This window comes from Leptopilina boulardi, unplaced genomic scaffold (genome assembly GCF_019393585.1).
Source record: "Leptopilina boulardi isolate dan_hultmark-lab unplaced genomic scaffold, ZJU_Lbou_2.1 LbouV2_244, whole genome shotgun sequence".
Taxonomy (NCBI): domain Eukaryota; kingdom Metazoa; phylum Arthropoda; class Insecta; order Hymenoptera; family Figitidae; genus Leptopilina; species Leptopilina boulardi.
The window spans coordinates 609,994-628,563 of record NW_026137801.1 but is presented as its reverse complement, the minus strand read 5'-3'; the positions used below and the strand labels follow the sequence as shown (position 1 = coordinate 628,563).

Here is an 18,570-nt window from a genome sequence, read left to right as displayed (position 1 = left end):
AATTACGTTATTAGGATGGTTTAAAAAATAAAAAAATGATTAATTTTGATATAGCAGAGAGTATTGTGAACCCTTTTTGATCACTGAATGCGAATTTGACATTAAAATTGCAAAATTTTAAAATTCAAAATGGCGGGTGCAATATGGCAGGCAATGTTTTATAAAAGTCACCAAATTCACTCGAAAGTTGTTATTCAGGGGTTTTTAAGGTCGCTGGTTACGAATCTGAAGTCTGATTTCAAAAATTCAAAATTGCGGATCCAATATGGCGGATTAAAAAATTAAAAACTCATTGAATTTGCATGAAAGTTGTTACTTGGAGGTTTTTAGGGTCGCTGATTACGAATCTGAAGTCAAATTTCAAAAATTCAAAATGGCGGATCCAATATGGCGATCAAATTTTTAAAAAGTTATTAATTTTTTATTTTATTTCCGCTATTTTGAATTTTGACAATTTAACATCAGATTCGTCATCAGCGACCCCGAAAACCCCCGAGTAACAAGTTTTAAGCAAATATAGTGAATCTTAAATTTTTTTTGGTCGCCATATTGGATCCACCATTTTGAATTTTGGAAATGTGACATCGGATTCGTAATCAGCGACCCAAAAAACCCCCGTGTAACAACTTTCAAGCAAATCCAATTAATTTTTGATTTTCTTATCCGCCATATTGGATCCGCCATTTTGAATTTTTGAAATTTGACTTCAGATTCGTAACCAGTGACCTTAAAAACCCCTGAATAACAACTTTCGAGTGAATTTGGTGACTTTTATAAAACATTGCCTGCCATATTGCACCCGCCATTTTGAATTTTAAAATTTTGCAATTTTAATGTCAAATTCGCATTCAGTGATCAAAAAGGGTTCACAATACTCTCTGCTGTATCAAAATTAATCATTTTTCCATTTTTTAAACCATCCTAATAACGTAATTTCATATATAGGTATCATTTTTAAGGTTAGTTTGAAATAAATCAAATTTATCGCAGTTGTGCGTTACAGGAAAAACGTCTCCGAGTATTTAGAAAAAATAAATATTAAAATCGGTTAAGATTTGTGTTGTCGGTAGATTTTTGTCCACAGAGGGTCATTTTTTTCCCACTGTGCGCCGTCCCATGACAGCGTAAAACGCCGGCGTAAAGCGAAAAGCATGAGATAGAAAGAGATAATGAGATATCTTTATCTCTTTCGTTCTCATGCTTTCCGCTTTTACGCCGGCGTTTCACGCTGTCATGGGACGGCGCCTTAATACTATATATATTGGTAGATGATGATTGTATTTTAATACTGTTTATGTGAATTTAGAATGCAACGTAAAAAGTATTTCATAGCGGATATTTTATCTATTGTTTGACCAGTACGTGTCTTTTCTCGATTTAACGAGTTATATCTGTATCTGGTCAACATGTGTTTAGTGTCCCACGGAGAAAGGTTTTATAACGTTTTCAAGTGGTATATTTTTTATGATCTTTTAAAGGTTTTATATTTCAGAGTGAAGGAAAGTTTAAGAATTATATTTCCTTTTCTATTTTACTTTATTTACGACAATTCTGAGAACTGTTTATATTATTGAGATACTCAAACGAGAATTTGAGAAGTATTAAAGCGTGAAGGAATTATTTTCCATTCGTCATGCTTTTTATAAACATCTTTATATTTTCCTTTAGAAGAAGTAAAGTAATAAAAGTTTATGTTAACTTAATTGTTTAACAATTTAATATTTAAATTTAGCGCGATGATATCTCGTTAGTTCGAGATATCAAAAAGTAATTCCAGCGAGAATATAGTCGCTCTTTACAGCATTGTGATCGGAGCGCCAGACATCATTTAGAAGAACTAAATTCCTTCAAACAATGAGTCACTCCCTGCACTAGAGTCTCCTGTCTACCACTGATTGTAAAAGCCATAAAAAAACAGAAGATACTTAAATATTTAACTGTAATTTAGGAATTTCATTAAAATGAGTAACAAAGGTGAGGACAAAATAATAAATTAAAATAAATTAGTTTAATAATTATTGCGGCTGTTTTGCCTGTTGTCTCTATATAATAACCAGTGTTTTTGTTATTATTGCATTCTTCAATTTAAATATCTATTTTATTTTTTTCTTTTTTTTATGTTTTTCCATAATACAATCATATTAAAGACTTTTAGAAAATCCTATTTATTTCAAATTTCATACTTTCCTATAGAAGTTAATAGGAGCCAATTGAAAATATTTTTTTAAATTCTATATGTTTCTACTCAGTTACTTCCTAAAAATGAACCAAAATAAAAACATATTAATAGCAGTTAAAGAATATCCTTACCACTTAGATGGTATTAATTTTAGGTAATAGAATTCTAATAGATGCTAGTTTTGGTCTCAGATTATACTACTTTTTCGACTTTTTGTTTTACATTTTTTACAAAATTTTTAAATATAATACGTCTTTTTTAGTATACAATGTAAATCTTCATCAGGTCTTTTATAATTCAATTATTTAACAAATTTTTTAAATAAAATTCTTCTCTAATCTGTAATATAATTCTTATTCAAGATTTTGTGGAATATAATGCGTATTCGAAATTCCAGGAAATATAAGTCTTATTCGAAACTCAGAGAATATAATTCTTATTCAAGGTTCCAAATAATATAAGTCGTATTCAAATTTCCGTGTGACAAAAGTCTTATTCAAAGATTGTACTAAAACTTATATAGGGTAAATGCACCAATTACGGCGCGATTCTAGTCAAAACACCTTTGAAATATAAAATTCGACATTTCTATTGTATAAAGTCAACTTAAGACTTATTAAACTAAGAACTTATGTTATTTAGATATTAAAAAAATATTTTAACTTTATAAAAATCGATTATTTAAACAAATATGAGAAATTAAAACTAATGCCGTAATTTTCTATTACGGCGCGTTTGTATCAGTTTCGGTGTATCAATTAAGATGAACAAAATTACGTGTATTTTGAAGATGTTTAATTACCGTAATTGGAGCCAATGAAAATCTTAAAAATGTTTCAATTACGGGGAGGGAAAAAATTTAATCTCAAATAATTAAATTAATAATTGTTTAAATGTGTATCTTTATTAGTAATTGCATCAAAAAAAGATTAAAATAATTTTTTTAAATCATTTTGCAGCAGTTACATTAAATATAATAGTAATAATAGTTATGTTTTATGAACCCTCTGTAATTTATGCACTCGCCGTAATTGGTGCTCTTACCCTATATTCTTAATGAATATTCCGTATAAAATTGAAATTTAATGCTCAAGTGTTATGAATATTAATTTATAAAAATATATGAACATTAATTAACCCCTTCGCAGTCTAGTAGAAAAATCGTCTATGGGCCCAAAACGGTTAAAAAAAATGTTTCAAAAAAAAAATATATCATCGTATTAAAAGTTTTTGGGGTCGCTGAATCCAAATTCGAGGTTAAATTGAAAAAATCAAAATGGCGGACCTACTATGGCGACTCAATATGGCATACTAAATAAAATTTAGATTCAGCGACTCCATAAAAACCTCCGAGTTTCGAAATTTGAATGAATCGAATCAATTTTAAAATTTTCTGCCATATTAGATCCGCCATTTTTAATTTTGTAAATCTGACCTCAAATTTAGATTCAACGAACCCAAAAATCTACCCCCACAGCACCGAAACTTTCCTAAAGATTTATTTAAAATGTTCGGAATATTTAATTGCAATGTTTAGTGAAAATTGTGTAAAGATTTAAATGTCCCACTTGAATAAATGTTTAGCGCGAAACTTTCCTGAACATTTATTTAATCGGGACATTTAAATCTTTACACAATTTTCACTAAACTTTGCAATTAAATATTCCGAACATTTAACAAATAAATCTTTAGGAAAGTTTCGGTGCTGTAGGGGTTAGTATACCCATTGACACTCAAATCGAATTATGTTTAGTATTTTTTTCTAAGGTGGACATGTCCAAACTCACAAAGGTGGCACGACTTTTTTCTGGACATATAGGGGCTATGGACTGTCAAGGGGTTAATACATGATAATATAAGGAACCAAATTTTCTTTAATATGTATTATTATTATAATTAATAATTGATTTAAGTTTGGCTTTAGGGTCCGTGAAATAAAGAACGATGTGTTGCCGAAACGTCTGAAATCAAGATAAAACATCGTTCTTTATTTCACGGACCCTAAAGCCAAACTTAAATCAATTATTAATTTAATTAGAAAGTCAATTACAAAAATATTTTAAAATATTTCAATGTTTTCAGTTCTATGAAACTGAAATAATTTACAAAATTTATTAAACGATTTGATTACATAATATGAATTTCATAAATTAAAACTTCGAAATTTAGAAAATGTAGAAGTTTAACATTTTTTTTACAAAACCCCACTGTAAATTCCCACATAGGCTCCCATATGGGTCCCTATATAGGAAGCCATATGGTTTCCTATACAAAATCGTATACGTAATTGGAACAGGAATTTGAATAGGAAATTAAGTCGGAATTATCATATGAATCCACATCCACACAGGAATGTACATTCCTATGTATATTCCTATTTCAATTCCTATAATATGAATTTTTTTTCAACTCTAATATATATAGCTTTCAATAGTAGAGGTTCCTGATAGACTACAGAGATGAAAAAAATTTATTGCGCAGCCGAAAAAGTTGAAGAAAACTACTGCGCATGATATTAAGATATAATGTGCATATTCATATGATAATTCCTACTTAATTTCCTATTCAAATTCCTGTTCCAATTACGTATACGATTTTGTATAGGAAACCATATGGCTTCCTATATAGGAGCCTATGTGGGGATTTTCAGTAGGGAAGTTTGGTTATCTATTTGAAAAAAAGATTTTTTTTAATTATACATATTTCTAAATTCTTACTTTAGTTCGCAGCCTGAATTCGTGGTAAGAAATTAGAAAGAATTTAAACAACTGATGAATTCTGTATTAAATACAGATGTGTCTTTTAAATTATAAAAGAGTTTTCATCTTGAAAATTGATTTTCAGCAGATAAAGATCCAGTACAGGAAGAAATGTCGGGCAGAGTGCAAGAAGTGGGAAATCAAGCGATCTGGAGTTTATCCAGTTGTAAACCAGGTTTTGGCGTTGATCAACTTCGAGATGATATAACAGAAACTTATTGGCAATCAGATGGACAATTACCACATCTTGTAAATATTCAGTTTCGCAGAAAAACTACTATTCGGGATATTTGTATATACACAGATTACAAACTAGATGAAAGTTATACTCCTAGTCGGTAAGAATTACATATATTTTTGCTATTGATATTAGGTGAGGCTTATTAAATAAATAAGTTATATTTAATAAACCAAAATTGAGGTGAATTTATTGTGCTTTTCTTTTTAAAAAGTGATTCAATTTTTACATTATTTACTAATCTTTTTGTGAATTTTTATAATCTGAAATCTTCATAAAATTGTCGTAGTTACAGTCAACTATACAAACATTGAGGTTTGTATTTTAATTTTACATGGATTTGGAATAATTTCTCATATCATTTTTATGAAGAGAGGGAAAAAAAATTACTTTTTGAAGGCTGGGAATAATATATGCAATATTTTTAATTGGGACTATAGGGTTTATTGTTTAAGGGAAAATTATAATAAAAAAGTGACGACAAATTTAGCCCACGTTAAAAGTTGAGCATAATCTTTGTTTTGAAGATACAGTGTTAAAAAAGGGTTAAAAAGTAGTTAAAAATGGTTAACCCTCTGCCTACTCATATGACCGTTATCGTCTAAAATCGTCTATTTGGACGCCTGGTGGAGACTATGGGAATTACATTTAAAAACACTAGATTGGGGATAAATCAGCTTAGGCAGAGGGTTAAATTATAACAATTAAAATACGTTCTGGTTCGCTTGAAACTTATTACTCGGAAGTTTCTGGGGTCGTTGATTACGAATCGGGCGTAAGTTTTCAAAAATTCAAAATGGCACAAGATTTCTAATAATCGCTCAGATCTGTTTGAAAATCCGTTATATTGGATCTACTATTTTGAATTTTGAAAAATTGACACCAGATTCGTAATCAGCGACCTCAAAAACCCCAGAGTAATAAGTTTTAAGCGAATCTGAGCGTATTTTAATTAGTATATTTTAACCACTTTTTTACACTTTTTTAACACTGTATCTTCAAAACAAAAATTATGCTCAACTCTAAATGTTGATGATATTGATGTCCCTCAATATAAATACTTTGAACTATGTTTAAAAGCAAAATTCATGAGCCCAAAAATGGGCTAAAAACAGTGGATTTTAGTTTAGCTTTATATTTTTGTTGCAGAATTAGTATAAGAGCTGGAACAAATTTTAATGATCTGCAAGAAGTTGAAATTATGGATTTAAATGAGCCAAATGGATGGATAGTAATACCTGTCAAAGATTTAAATGAACGTCCAATTCGCACTTTTATGCTTCAAATAGCTGTTATTAGTAATCACCAAAATGGAAGAGATACGCATATGCGGCAAATTAAAGTGCACAGTCCCGCCATTGAAATTGTCGGTCCACCTGCTTCTTATGTACCTGGTCAATTTCTCACAAACGAATTTCAGCAATATACCGCTATCAGATAAAATTCTTTTCATCTTATTATAATTGTTTTTATATTTGAAAGTTATCCAATCTGAAAAGATAACTAAAAACTAGTTCAAAACCTTTTAGAAGTAGGAAAGATATGTATCAAATTTTTCTCATATTTTTTAAATGGTTTTTACATGGCTTCCACCTGATTCTTATTAGGTATGTAATATAAAAAATATGTATATAGTAAAAATAATAAATTATAATATTATCATTACTTTTTTATTATTTTAAACCATGTACAGTTTTTTGTTCGTAGATAGAAGATAGATTTATATATTTTTATTTATATTTTTCATTTCAACATACAATTTTTTTATAACAATGCTGCGTGCGCAATGTCGTCTGCACGTCAACTAGCAGAAATCTCAATTGTTTATACTAATAAATTAATAAAATTTCTTAAGTTAAACTTACATTTACAATAAAAAGCCTTTGGAACATTAAAGAAAACACAGGTAAGATTATTTTAGCGTTTAAGTGATTGAATTTTAAATAGTCGCGCGAAAGTTATTCAATTATTATTTAATAATTTTTTTAGTTGTAAAATTATAAAAAAATGTTCTGAAAGAGATTTATTCCTCTCATTTTCCTTGACATTTTAAAAAAAAGTAGACCTCAATCCGTTTATTAGAACGGAAGATATAGCAGTTTTAAATTTTTTGTTATTATTGCAAATCTCGTAAACTAACAAATATTTTAGGCTGAAATTTACGTTAAAGATTAGTCTTACTATATATAACAAAATTCCAAAGTTTCATTGCAATCGGTTAACCTACTCCGAAAAAGTCAAAATCTCACTTGGAATCGCACACTTTTAATATTTTTTATACTTGTATGTAAAATTTGGGTTCAGTAGTAACATTTTTTGTTCATATAAATTTTTCTGTGCGCCTTGTTATTTAAGAGCTATGAACGTTTTGAAAAGACTGTTACGTTACATAATTTTGGAAATAGGTTTTTGAGTTGCGCGACATTTTGAAAATGCGGATTTTGATAAGCATTGGAATGATGTTGTTAAAATTATTCTAATTTTATTTGTTCGCAAAATATTTTATTTTTTACTAATTTTTATTAATTAATTAATTAATTAATATCTGGAAAACAAAAAATAAGGTATTCGCCAAATTTGGCACATTATGCTTTGGTTCATGTTAAAGAATGTTCATGAATTTTTTCAGCTTAAATGGTGCCCGGTAACAAGTTTAAAAATTAAAAATAAATTAAATTTTTTTAACACCCTAGAAGAAGTATATGAATTAAAACCTCTAAAGGGTAACTGGGGTGTCTAGACACCCCAACTTGAAACTTGTGTAAAAAGGTTTCCATTTGACATAAAACTAATTATATATAGTGATTTTTATTGGTTTTTTTGTAAGGAAAACATTAGTTTTATTGATTTTTTGATAAAATAAAAATAAATTGATAAAAACGAAAAATTTTCCAAATTTGTCGAAATTTGAATTTTGCTGGGGTATCTAGACACCCCAGTTACTCTTTGTAGGGTTAATAAATAAATTTAAAAAATTGAATTTTTCAAAATTAATTTTTTTTCATAAATTTAAATATTTTCTGAGCCAAAAACGTTTAAGAAACTTTTTTCTAGGACAAAAAGTGAAAAAGTTATGAGTAATTGAAAATTGCACTCATTTTTTAATGCAAATAACTCGAAAAATAATAAGTATTTTTTTTCCTAGGCCGTTTCCGAATTTGAGATTTATAGCGCATACTATAATGACCCTTAAAAAAACAACTTTCTGTCACATCCTAGACTTAAAGGAATAGTTAATTATCATAACAATTAAAGAATTGTTATTCGTCTTAAAATGTTTGAATATTGTTCACAATACTTCATTGAAATTATTTATAATATAATATTTATTTTAATTACTCTAAGTTAATTACAATACTTAGTTTGAGAATCAGAAGTTACGCGCAACACGTCTTGCTTCTAACAATTCTCAAAATGTTCTGAAATTCAAGCCGAAGATGCTCGCTTTATATACTTTCGTTAGTGGGAGGAGTTTTATCCCCTCTTACTCATTTAACCAATCGGAGCGCTCATGTCGTGCTTTTTGACCAATAAATCTCAATGGCTCAAGGTCAAGTTCTGAATAGTCCTTACGATTATAAATAAACATTTTATTTATTTATTTACAATTTTTTTATAAATATAATTTTAATTGCATAATTAATATTATTATAAAATACTTTTACGCTCATATTAATATCATTTAAAATTATTAACGATAATAACTTTGAAACATACTTTAACAGGAATTTATCTTTGAAGTGCATTATAGGGGGTTTTAAGGGTCGCTGATTACGAATCCGAAGCCAGATTTTAAAAATTTTCAAAATTCAAAATGGCGTATCCATAATATATGGTGGACAATTTTTTTTAAATTGATCATATCCGCTCGAAACTGGTTACTCAGGGGTTTTCGGGGTCGCTAATTATGAATCCGATGTCAGTTTTTCAAAATTCAAAATGGCGGATCCAATATAGCGGACAATTTTGTTAAAATTGATCACAGACACACACACACACACACATACAAAAGCGCCATTTTGAATTATAAAAATCCAAAGTCATATTCATAAACAGCGACATCAAAAACACAGCAAATCCGATCAATTTTTCATTTTGTCATCAGCCATTTTGAATTTTGAAAGTCCAACGTCATATTCGTAATCAGCGACCTCAAAAACCCCCAAAATAACAAGTTTTAAGCAAATCCGATCAATTCTTCATTTTGTCATCCGCCATATTGGATCCGCCATTTTGAATTTTGATAATCCAACATCATATTCGTAACGAGCGACCCAAAAAACGCCCGAGTAACAAGTTTCAAGCCATTCCTATAAATTTTTCATTTTCTCATCCGTCATATTGGATCCGCCATTTTGAATTTTGAAAATCTAACGTCATATTCGTAATCAGCGCCCCCAAAAACCCTCGAGTTAGAAGTTTCAAGGAAATCCGATCAATTTTTCATTTTGTCATCCGCCATATTGCACGGAGAAAATTTGTTCCGGATATTTTACTGAATTTTAACTGAAAGTTGGGATATAGTTGCACAATAGGAATTTTTCAAAATATTTTTTTTATTTTTTGTAGTGATGATAGTTAAAACTTGATATGATATTTTAATTTATTACAAGCTAGTACTGTAAATATATGAAAATTTTGAATCATTAAACATTGGTTTATATTACGATAACTATAGCCAGCTCTCCTGAGTATTTCCTTTCTGTGCACTACTCAAGTCCAGTTCGGTAAAACTTATGTACTTATACACTTTATGAACTTATACCTTTTATTTATATATATATATTATTATTATTACACAGTCTTTTTTTAATTTTTCAGAAAACATAATAAAAATTATTTTAATTCATTAACTATTATTAGAGGTGAAATAAACAAAAAATTGAATTTTGCTCAGATGTATTTTCAAACTAAATCATATTTTTAAATTAAATTTTAGGGAAAATAATTTATTTTTAATATACAAACAAAATAATTTTTTTTCATTAATTTGTTTCTATTTAAATCACAAATAAAGTTTAAATAAAAATTTCAGAAAAAATGAATTAATTACTTTAAAAAATTAAAAACTAAATTTAAATTAAAAACTTTAAAATTTGAACGTTTCTTACAAGCGGTAAACTAAAATCCTGGTTAATATATAAGGACAGGTCGAACCTTCTGAAGCAATGTAAAGCGAGCGATTAAGGCCTTTCTCCAATAGGAACCTAAACTTTTGCGTTGCGTGACTGACGCGTTGATTTTAGCATTGGTTGCCAATAGCACCCGACGCAATGCATACGCAACGCAAGAGTTTAGGATCCTATTGGAGAATGGCCTTTATATATATGTATGGCGTTATTTTATATGTATGCGTTTAGTATGTATTACGTTAAATAAAAATGTGTTGCGTGTATTAGGTGTAAGGTTAACATGATGTACTGTTTCAATTCGTATATGTGAGTATCAAATTGTAAGGCTGCAGTCCCATGGCAGCGTTTTGCGTTGCGTTTTGTCACTAGACCCTGAGTGTAAACATAGCAAACATATATCTGCATCTCTTTTACACTCATGGTCTAGTGACAAAACGCAACGCAAAACGCTGCCATGGGACTGCAGCCTAAACCATCAGAGAATCATTAAAGTAGGTGAATTGAGATTTCCAGTAATGGTAATATTTACTTTTTATATTTCTGCCTGAAGTTTTACCGAACTCTTCATTAATAATTTAAATAATTTATGAAATTTCAATTCTGATTTATCAAAAACGGACCTTAATATTCTTAGCTATTGTTCTAGTTTATGTACTGTCAGTACCTTACGGTTTCCCGAACTGAACTTGAGACACTAATATATGCGTGTTATAATATTTTATGCCTTTTGCATTACAGTTTTATGAAATTCATTTTACTGTACTAATTATTGAAAATTACCGTTTTGCTGTTTTATCCCAATTTTACCGAACTAAGTTCAGTAAAACTCTCGGAACAAATTTTCTCCGTGTGGATCCGCCATATTGAATTTTGAAAATCTGATGCCAGATTCGTAATCAGCGACCTCGAAAACTTTATGGACATTATTGTTTGGTTATTTCCTATTGTTGTTTAGTCAAAATTACATTTATTGTAAAAAAACGCTATTTTTAAACTTAATTTGTTTATAACATTTATTTTATTTATAAAAAACACTTTTTTAATGTAGTTATATTGTAATAGATATTCTAAAATACAATTTTTAGAATATCTAAAAAATTTTAAATCTCGATTGAAATTTCTCGACTCATTTCATTCATTTTCGAGTTCCCTAGAAATTTTTACTAGAAGCAGACGCCAGACCGCCAGACGTCACACTTTCCACAAGTGGCGCAAGTCTATCCAACAAGTGGCACGAACTAACAAACTTGCCACAAGTTGGACGAACTCTGTGCACGTGGTTTCGAGTGTGCTATGAAACAAAACAAACAAATTTTGAACACAGAAAACATTATAAGTTTATTTAAACGTTTTTTCGTAAAAGAGAAAAAATGAGCAATAATTCTGACATTCATCAAAATATTGACAAATATTTTATGAGTTATGAAGATTTTGATGTAAGTTTTAATTTTCTAGTTTATTGGAGCCAAGAATACAAAATTTAAATAAAATATAAATACAAAAATATTTTTCAATATCTAAGTTTTTACGTTTTAGAAGACTCGTTTTCAAAAACGTACAAAAATTGTATGGATTGAAATTTACATATTAAGGGGATGTACTAATAAAATTTTCGTTCTTTTAGGATTTCAATTTATTTATTTACTATTTATATAATGTAAATTTATTTTTCTACTTTGGTCATGAAAATTTAGAAAAAAAATATTCATTAAATAACTAATTTTTTCATAGAACTTAAAATTGAGGAAAAATGGAAATTTGACATTTACAATTTTTAATATTTTTCATCGTTAATTTTTTCAAACTTTTTTTTATTATTTGGAACAATCAATAGTATTGATTTAAAAATTTTTTCAAAAAATAAAATTTCTTAAATAGTAAAAAATATATTTTTTTAAATTTTGATAATTTAAAATATTTTTAGATCCTAAAAATAATGTCGAAAAAAATTGTTGCCTTATAACAACGAAAAATTAAATAGGTTAAGGGGAGAGACCGGTGAAATTTCTACTATTCGAAATTAATATTGTTAAGGGGTGTCAATTTATTTTCTGTCATTATTTAGGATCTAAAATTATTGTGAATTATCAAAAATAAAAAAAAATTCTTTTGATTATTTTAGAAATTTTATTTTTTGAAAATATTAAAATTTTTAAAAATCATTACGATTGATTGTTCAGAATCATGAAAAAAAACCTACAAAAAATTACCGATAAAAAATATTAAAAATTGTGGAAGTTTAATTTTTAAGGAATAATTGATAAAATTTAAAACAAACATAATTAGTTTGGCTTAAGGGTAAGAATTTTTTTTAACAATTTTTTTAGAACCGAAAATCATATTTTACTATGAAAAATAAAAAAAAGTAATTTTTAACAATTTTACAATTTTTTTTTATTTTTCAGAAATTTTATTTTCTGAAAAAATTGATTGTTTAGAATCATGAAAAAAATGTGTAAAAAAATCAGCAATGAAAAATAATAAAAGTTGCCACAGAAGTTTAAATTTTAAATTTTTGGAGATTTAAAGTTTTATTTAAAAAATTATTAATGAATTAATTGTTTTTCAGTTTCCCATATTATATTACAGTTTTACATACTCAATATTGTCAGAAAAAAAATTGACAACCTTAAACAGCCTTTCAGCGGTCTCTCTCCTTAATATTTCAGTTGTCCCTTTAATGAGTTTTGAAGATTTTCTTACATACTTTCCAATAGTTTGAACAATGTTATTAAAAAAGTCCTAATCCTTTTTTAAAAATTAACCCTTATCTTCCAGTTTTGGTTCATTTGGGCATATAAAGTTTTAATTTGCTTTTTTTAAACTTAAAAAATGTTTAGTAATTCCTGAAATATGTTAAAAATAATGTTCGAACATGTTTTTCTACAACCCAGCAGCGAGGCGGCGAAAAGTGATGATCGATAGCTGAGTTGTAGAAAAACAGGCCCTGACCTTTTTTAATATATTTCAGGAACCACAAAACATTTTTTAATTTTCAAAAATGCAAATTAAAGCTAAGACCTTAAAAATTATGTTGTAAAATTGTCAAATTTTTCCATACATTATTCTACATTAGGCCAGGAGTCAAAAACATTAGTACAAAAGTAGGAAAATTGCATTATTTTTACTTGAAATCTTTGCGGTATTATAAATACTAAAAAAAGGAAAAAAATTTTCTTGATATACATTCAGGCGCAGAATTCTATCAGCTTTCTAACCATCTAAGTTACAAATTTTTTGTTGTATTTCTAGTTTCTTATAACGTATTTTTTTATAGGTTCATCAGCTGATGTTAAGTGATAAATCTCGAATACTTTCGTATAAAAATGCGATTTTTGACAGTAAAGATAAATTTACAAATAAAACTGTTATGGATGTTGGCGCAGGAACTGGTATGATGCTCAATTTTATTTTATATGTGGAATAAAGTTAGGCAAATTTTTTTTTACAAAATTTTGTAGATTAGAGTTCCCATACTTTAAACTCCACATTAGAAATATTTAAGTGTCGAAAAAATATTATGAAAAAAATTGAAAAAAAAACTTTAATCCGTTGCCTGTCGCTGACGCATATATTGGCGAAACTAAGACTGTCCTGTTTATGACGCAACATAAAAAAAGAATAAAAACTTCTTCAATATTCCTAAAATGGGTTTTGGGGTCGCTGCCCAGTGAGTAAAAAACCATGTTCGTTCCAAAAACGTTTTTAAATCGTTTCATGTCAGTCAAAAAACGTTCTAGAACATTATTAGACCATCCATGTTCTTAAAAATTTTTTAGAACATTATTTGGCGGACGTGAAACGTTCTAAAAGCGTTCTTAAAACGTTTTTTTATGTCAAATACATAATCAGCAACCTGGAAAACGAGTAACAAGTTTCAAGAGAATCCGATTAATTTTTAATTTTGTCATCAGCCATATTGGATCCTCCACTTTGAATTTTGAAAAACTGATGTCAGATTCGTAATCAGCGACTCCAAAAACCTTATGGTAAAAAATACATAAAAATACATTAACATTTTTTCTTATACATTTTTGGCCCAAACAGTTGATATCTCGTCGAGGGGGTACAAAATTTTTCTTGGTAAATAAATTGTAGTTTTTGTAATTTTTAATATTTTTGGCTTATATTTTAGATTTGTATTCTTAAAATAATAAATTATATTTTTGAAAATAATTGAATTTTCGAATATATTGAATTAAAAGAATTGTAAGTAATTCACATCTGTGAAAATTTAAAAATGTTAGGTAAAAACCCGAAATATTGTCTAGCAGTCAGGAAAATTAAAATGAAAATTTTGTGACAAGCTTGTTACTTACTTAATCTAAATAAAAACTTGACAAAGTTGACTTTTGATTCGAATGTTGGAATAAGAATTAAATAAACTTGATTTTTGATTCAGGTATTAAAACCAAAATTAAACAAAGTTGTCTTTTGATTCTGATGACTATTTTTTTAATTTTAGGCATTTTATCAATTTTTTGTGCCCAAGCTGGTGCTAAGAAAGTTTATGCAATAGAAGCAAGTCAAGTTGCTAAAATTGCTAAAGAAGTTGTTATTGAAAATAACTTTACTGATGTTATAGAAGTAATTGAAAGTTCAGTAGAGCATATTGAATTAAGTTTAATTGACAAAGTAGATATTATTGTATCAGAATGGATGGGTTTTTATTTAATACACGAAGGAATGCTGGATTCTGTTATTTTTGCTAGAGACAATTTCCTTAAAGAAAATGGACTCATGTTTCCGAGTATTGCTAAATTATATGCTGCACCCTGTCAACTGCCATCATTTTTTGATTTTTGGGACGATATTCATGGTGTTCAAATGAAGTACGTATATTGTATGTTAAAAGTTTGCATAAACTGATTAGATACAATTACAAATAGCAAATATTATTAATTTATTTAAACAAATGTAAAAACTAGAGGGGGTCAAAGTTTGGATTTTTTGTCTCGCATGGCATATTTAAAAGATTTATAGTATCCCTTTTTACGCACTTTTTAATGCTGAAAACAATTTTTAAAAATAAAAAAATTTGACCTTGAAAAATGCAAATAAAAAATGAAATTGCATTTTTCTATAAAATGGACATTTTTTTATTTTTTTTATTTTCATAAAGCTCATGTTTTTTCCTAAAAAAATGTATAGGTCAAAAAATAGAACAAGCTGATTTTACTTGTCAAATTAAGCATTTACTTCTGTAGGTGAAAAAAAGTATATTGTAGAATATAAAACAAGTAGGGGGTCTTTTATGTTCATTTCATGAACATTTTGTTTCCTCATTGTGTTAAGCAAAAAATATACTTCCTCACTGAGAAAGCAATAAATTTCTTTAACTCATTCAGGTGATTTAAATGATTTAAATTGAATTAAAACGTAAAATTTTATAGCTAAAATGTGAATTACTGATTTTTTAACTTTCATTAAATTTAAATTTAAATCAAAACTATACTTTATATATACCAATCGATTTGTCATGACGTAAGGAAGAAGATTTTATTGTATATCACCTTAAATTTTGCCATTTAAAAATTTTTTCGATTAAAAAAAAATTTAGAAAAAAGACGATAAAATTTTTTTTTTGGGTATTTTTTAAAATCCTTTGGTCAATTTTGAGATATTAATATGATAAATAAGCCTATTAAATTTTATCTCAATCCATTAAAACCTGTTAAATTTATCGTATAAACAAAAAAGGGATCCACACACACACATACACACATACATACATCCGGACTACAAAGCTTCCTTCACGAGGAAGAAAATTTTTTAATACCTATACAAAACCTTCCATAACAAAAAAAAAATAACTAAAAAGATTTTTAGTATTATTATTTTCTTAAAGTACTGTTATGTTAAAACACTTCCACTTGTTCCTTGAAGGGGTTGTAAATCCTAGGAACTTTAACTTTTCTCAAATAAAATAAATACGAATTAATATTGCAGATGCGTTGGAAAAGAACACAGGCGTTTAAAATCGTTAAAACCAGAAGTATCAATTGTGAACGATGAGAACCTTTTATGTGACAGTAACCTTTTGATCTGGTTGAATTTGTATGATGTGACAGTGGAAGAATTAAACACATTATCAGGAGATAATACTATTGCAATTTGTCAAAAAGACGGAAAGTGTCAAGGTATTTGTATATGGTTTGTCGTTGAATTTCCAAATGGCTCTGAATTATCCACTGCACCGTCATGTGAACCCACACATTGGAAACAAACTGTTATAGTTCTACCAAGTGAAATAGAATTATCTAAAAGTGATCCATTGACATATAAATTAAATTTAAATAGAAGCGAGGAAAATTCTAGATTTTATAATATGGAACTGACAATGTTGGATTCTGCCGAAGTTGAACATGAAATACCTTGTTGTTGCAATATGACTAAGTGTCTTATTATGCGCACATATATAGAAAAACAACAATTAAATGCTAATAATTTAATTACAAATGTTAATCCAGATGATTAAAATTTTAATATTTTTAAAGGTAACATATTGTGCTCTGATTTTTCGATGACTATAAAGCGGTTTAAATCTTAAACAATATTAAAACAATATTATTAATAAATAATAATAATAATAAATAAAATAATATAACATAAATTTAGAAACAAAAGAAATAATAGCTATTGTCCAAATTTAAAGAGACATCTTATTCTTACTTTTAATTATTTGATATAATGAAAAACGTGCTAACTATATCATCAGATAAGATTGTTAGATTATAATAAAAATTTATGAATAAAATTAAAGAGAGAGAGAGAGAGAGTCAATAAGGCCGGTTTTTTGGCCAAGCTCGGATTAAGCTCATTATCCTCATTCGTTTGTATAAGTTTACGTCATTAGATCATGAAGAAGGTTTTGAGGTAGCTGATTACGAATTTGATGTCAGTTCTTAAAAATTTGAAATGGCCGATCCAATATGACGAATATCATTTTTGAAAAGTGATCAGATTCACTTAAAACTTTTTACTCGAGGGTTATTGAGGTCGTTAATAACGAATCCGATTTCAGTTTTTAAAAATTCAAAATGGCGGATCCAATATGGCGGCAGAATTTTTCAAAATTAATCAAAATCGTTACCGAGGGATCGCTGATTACGAATCCGATGTCATTTTTTCAAAATTCAAAGTGGCGGATCCAGTATGACTGACTTTTTTAAAAAAAGCATGTGGGTTCGCTTGAAACTTATTAATAGAGGGCTTTAAAAAATGTGAGAAATATAAAGCAAAAAAAAGCTTTACGTAATAGAAAGCGAAAACAAATGACAAATGTTTCTCATTAAACTAATTTAATCCTGTACAACGTGTAAGAACATGAATCAGAATAACGCTTTTCAAAACAATCATAAGACAAATAAAAGTCGATCTTAAGTAAACAAAACGTTTCAGAAAAGTATGGCGGTGCGACCGCAAAAGAAACCTTCAAAATATTGACTTGTAAGCTGAAATTTTCAAAAACGCATGTCAAATTAAATTTTTAAAGTACGTGGTAAATACAAATAAATTATTATTTTGGAAAAACTACTTTATGGTCTTATGAGGTACTCTTATACAAACGAATGAGGGTATATTGAGCTTAGTCCGTGTTGGTCCAAAAACTAATATTTCTATTATGAAAATAATATTTTAGAAAAATTTACCAAATCAAAATTATGGGTTTGTTTCTCCTATTTTCTAAATTAACTTTTCTAGTTTATAAATAAATTAACTTTAAATGGTTAAAAAATAAATAATAAAATAATAATAATTACTAAATTATTATTTTTTCATAAAAAAAAATTTCAAAACCAACTTGGGTCAATCCATTACATTTCACCCTTAAGTCGTTGCGGACTATTTTTAGAAAAATCTGATAATTCGTAAAAATAATATTAGATATCCGTACAATTCATTTTTGGCAATTATTTTATAAAATTTTATTTATTTACTTAGAAATTTGAATTTTAAAGTTAAGATGCACGGAAAATGGGTTATTTTGAGAGCTGTGAAAATTTAATAAAAAGGCACATAAGTAATTTATATAATATCAATTTCTTCATTGGTAATTGCTCAAAATAGTCTAATTTACTTATATTAATCGATTATTATATAAAAAAAGACAAAAATATAATATAAAAATTCATTTTTAAAATTATTTGTGAAGCATAAAAGTTTAAATTTACTTTCATACCCATGATACTTTTTTAAATTATGGTATAGAAATATTAAATATTTTACCTTTAATATTGAAGTTTTGAAAATTTTCTTAGA

At 27.6% G+C, this 18,570-nt stretch overlaps 2 protein-coding genes across 3 annotated transcripts; both read left to right on the top strand.

The window, feature by feature from the left end:
• Positions 1-1,882: 1,882 nt before the first annotated feature.
• LOC127280443 (anaphase-promoting complex subunit 10-like) lies at positions 1,883-6,838 on the top strand. 2 transcript variants are annotated; one of them, XM_051303416.1, is made up of 3 exons: positions 1,883-1,974; positions 5,027-5,276; positions 6,326-6,838. In XM_051303416.1, the coding sequence occupies exons 1-3, from the start codon at positions 1,962-1,964 to the stop codon at positions 6,615-6,617; spliced, it is 555 nt and encodes a 184-aa protein (XP_051159373.1). In that variant the 5' UTR covers positions 1,883-1,961; the 3' UTR covers positions 6,618-6,838. The 2 variants fall into 2 exon arrangements, with proteins under 2 accessions (XP_051159373.1, XP_051159372.1); XM_051303415.1 differs by having other exon boundaries at positions 1,889-1,974; positions 5,024-5,276.
• Positions 6,839-11,511: 4,673 nt separating this feature from the next.
• Positions 11,512-16,809, top strand: LOC127280395 (protein arginine N-methyltransferase 6). Its single transcript, XM_051303353.1, has 4 exons — positions 11,512-11,744; positions 13,586-13,700; positions 14,774-15,140; positions 16,258-16,809. Exons 1-4 carry the CDS (start codon positions 11,679-11,681, stop codon positions 16,784-16,786), a joined length of 1,077 nt encoding a protein of 358 aa, XP_051159310.1. The 5' UTR covers positions 11,512-11,678; the 3' UTR covers positions 16,787-16,809.
• Positions 16,810-18,570: the final 1,761 nt, after the last annotated feature.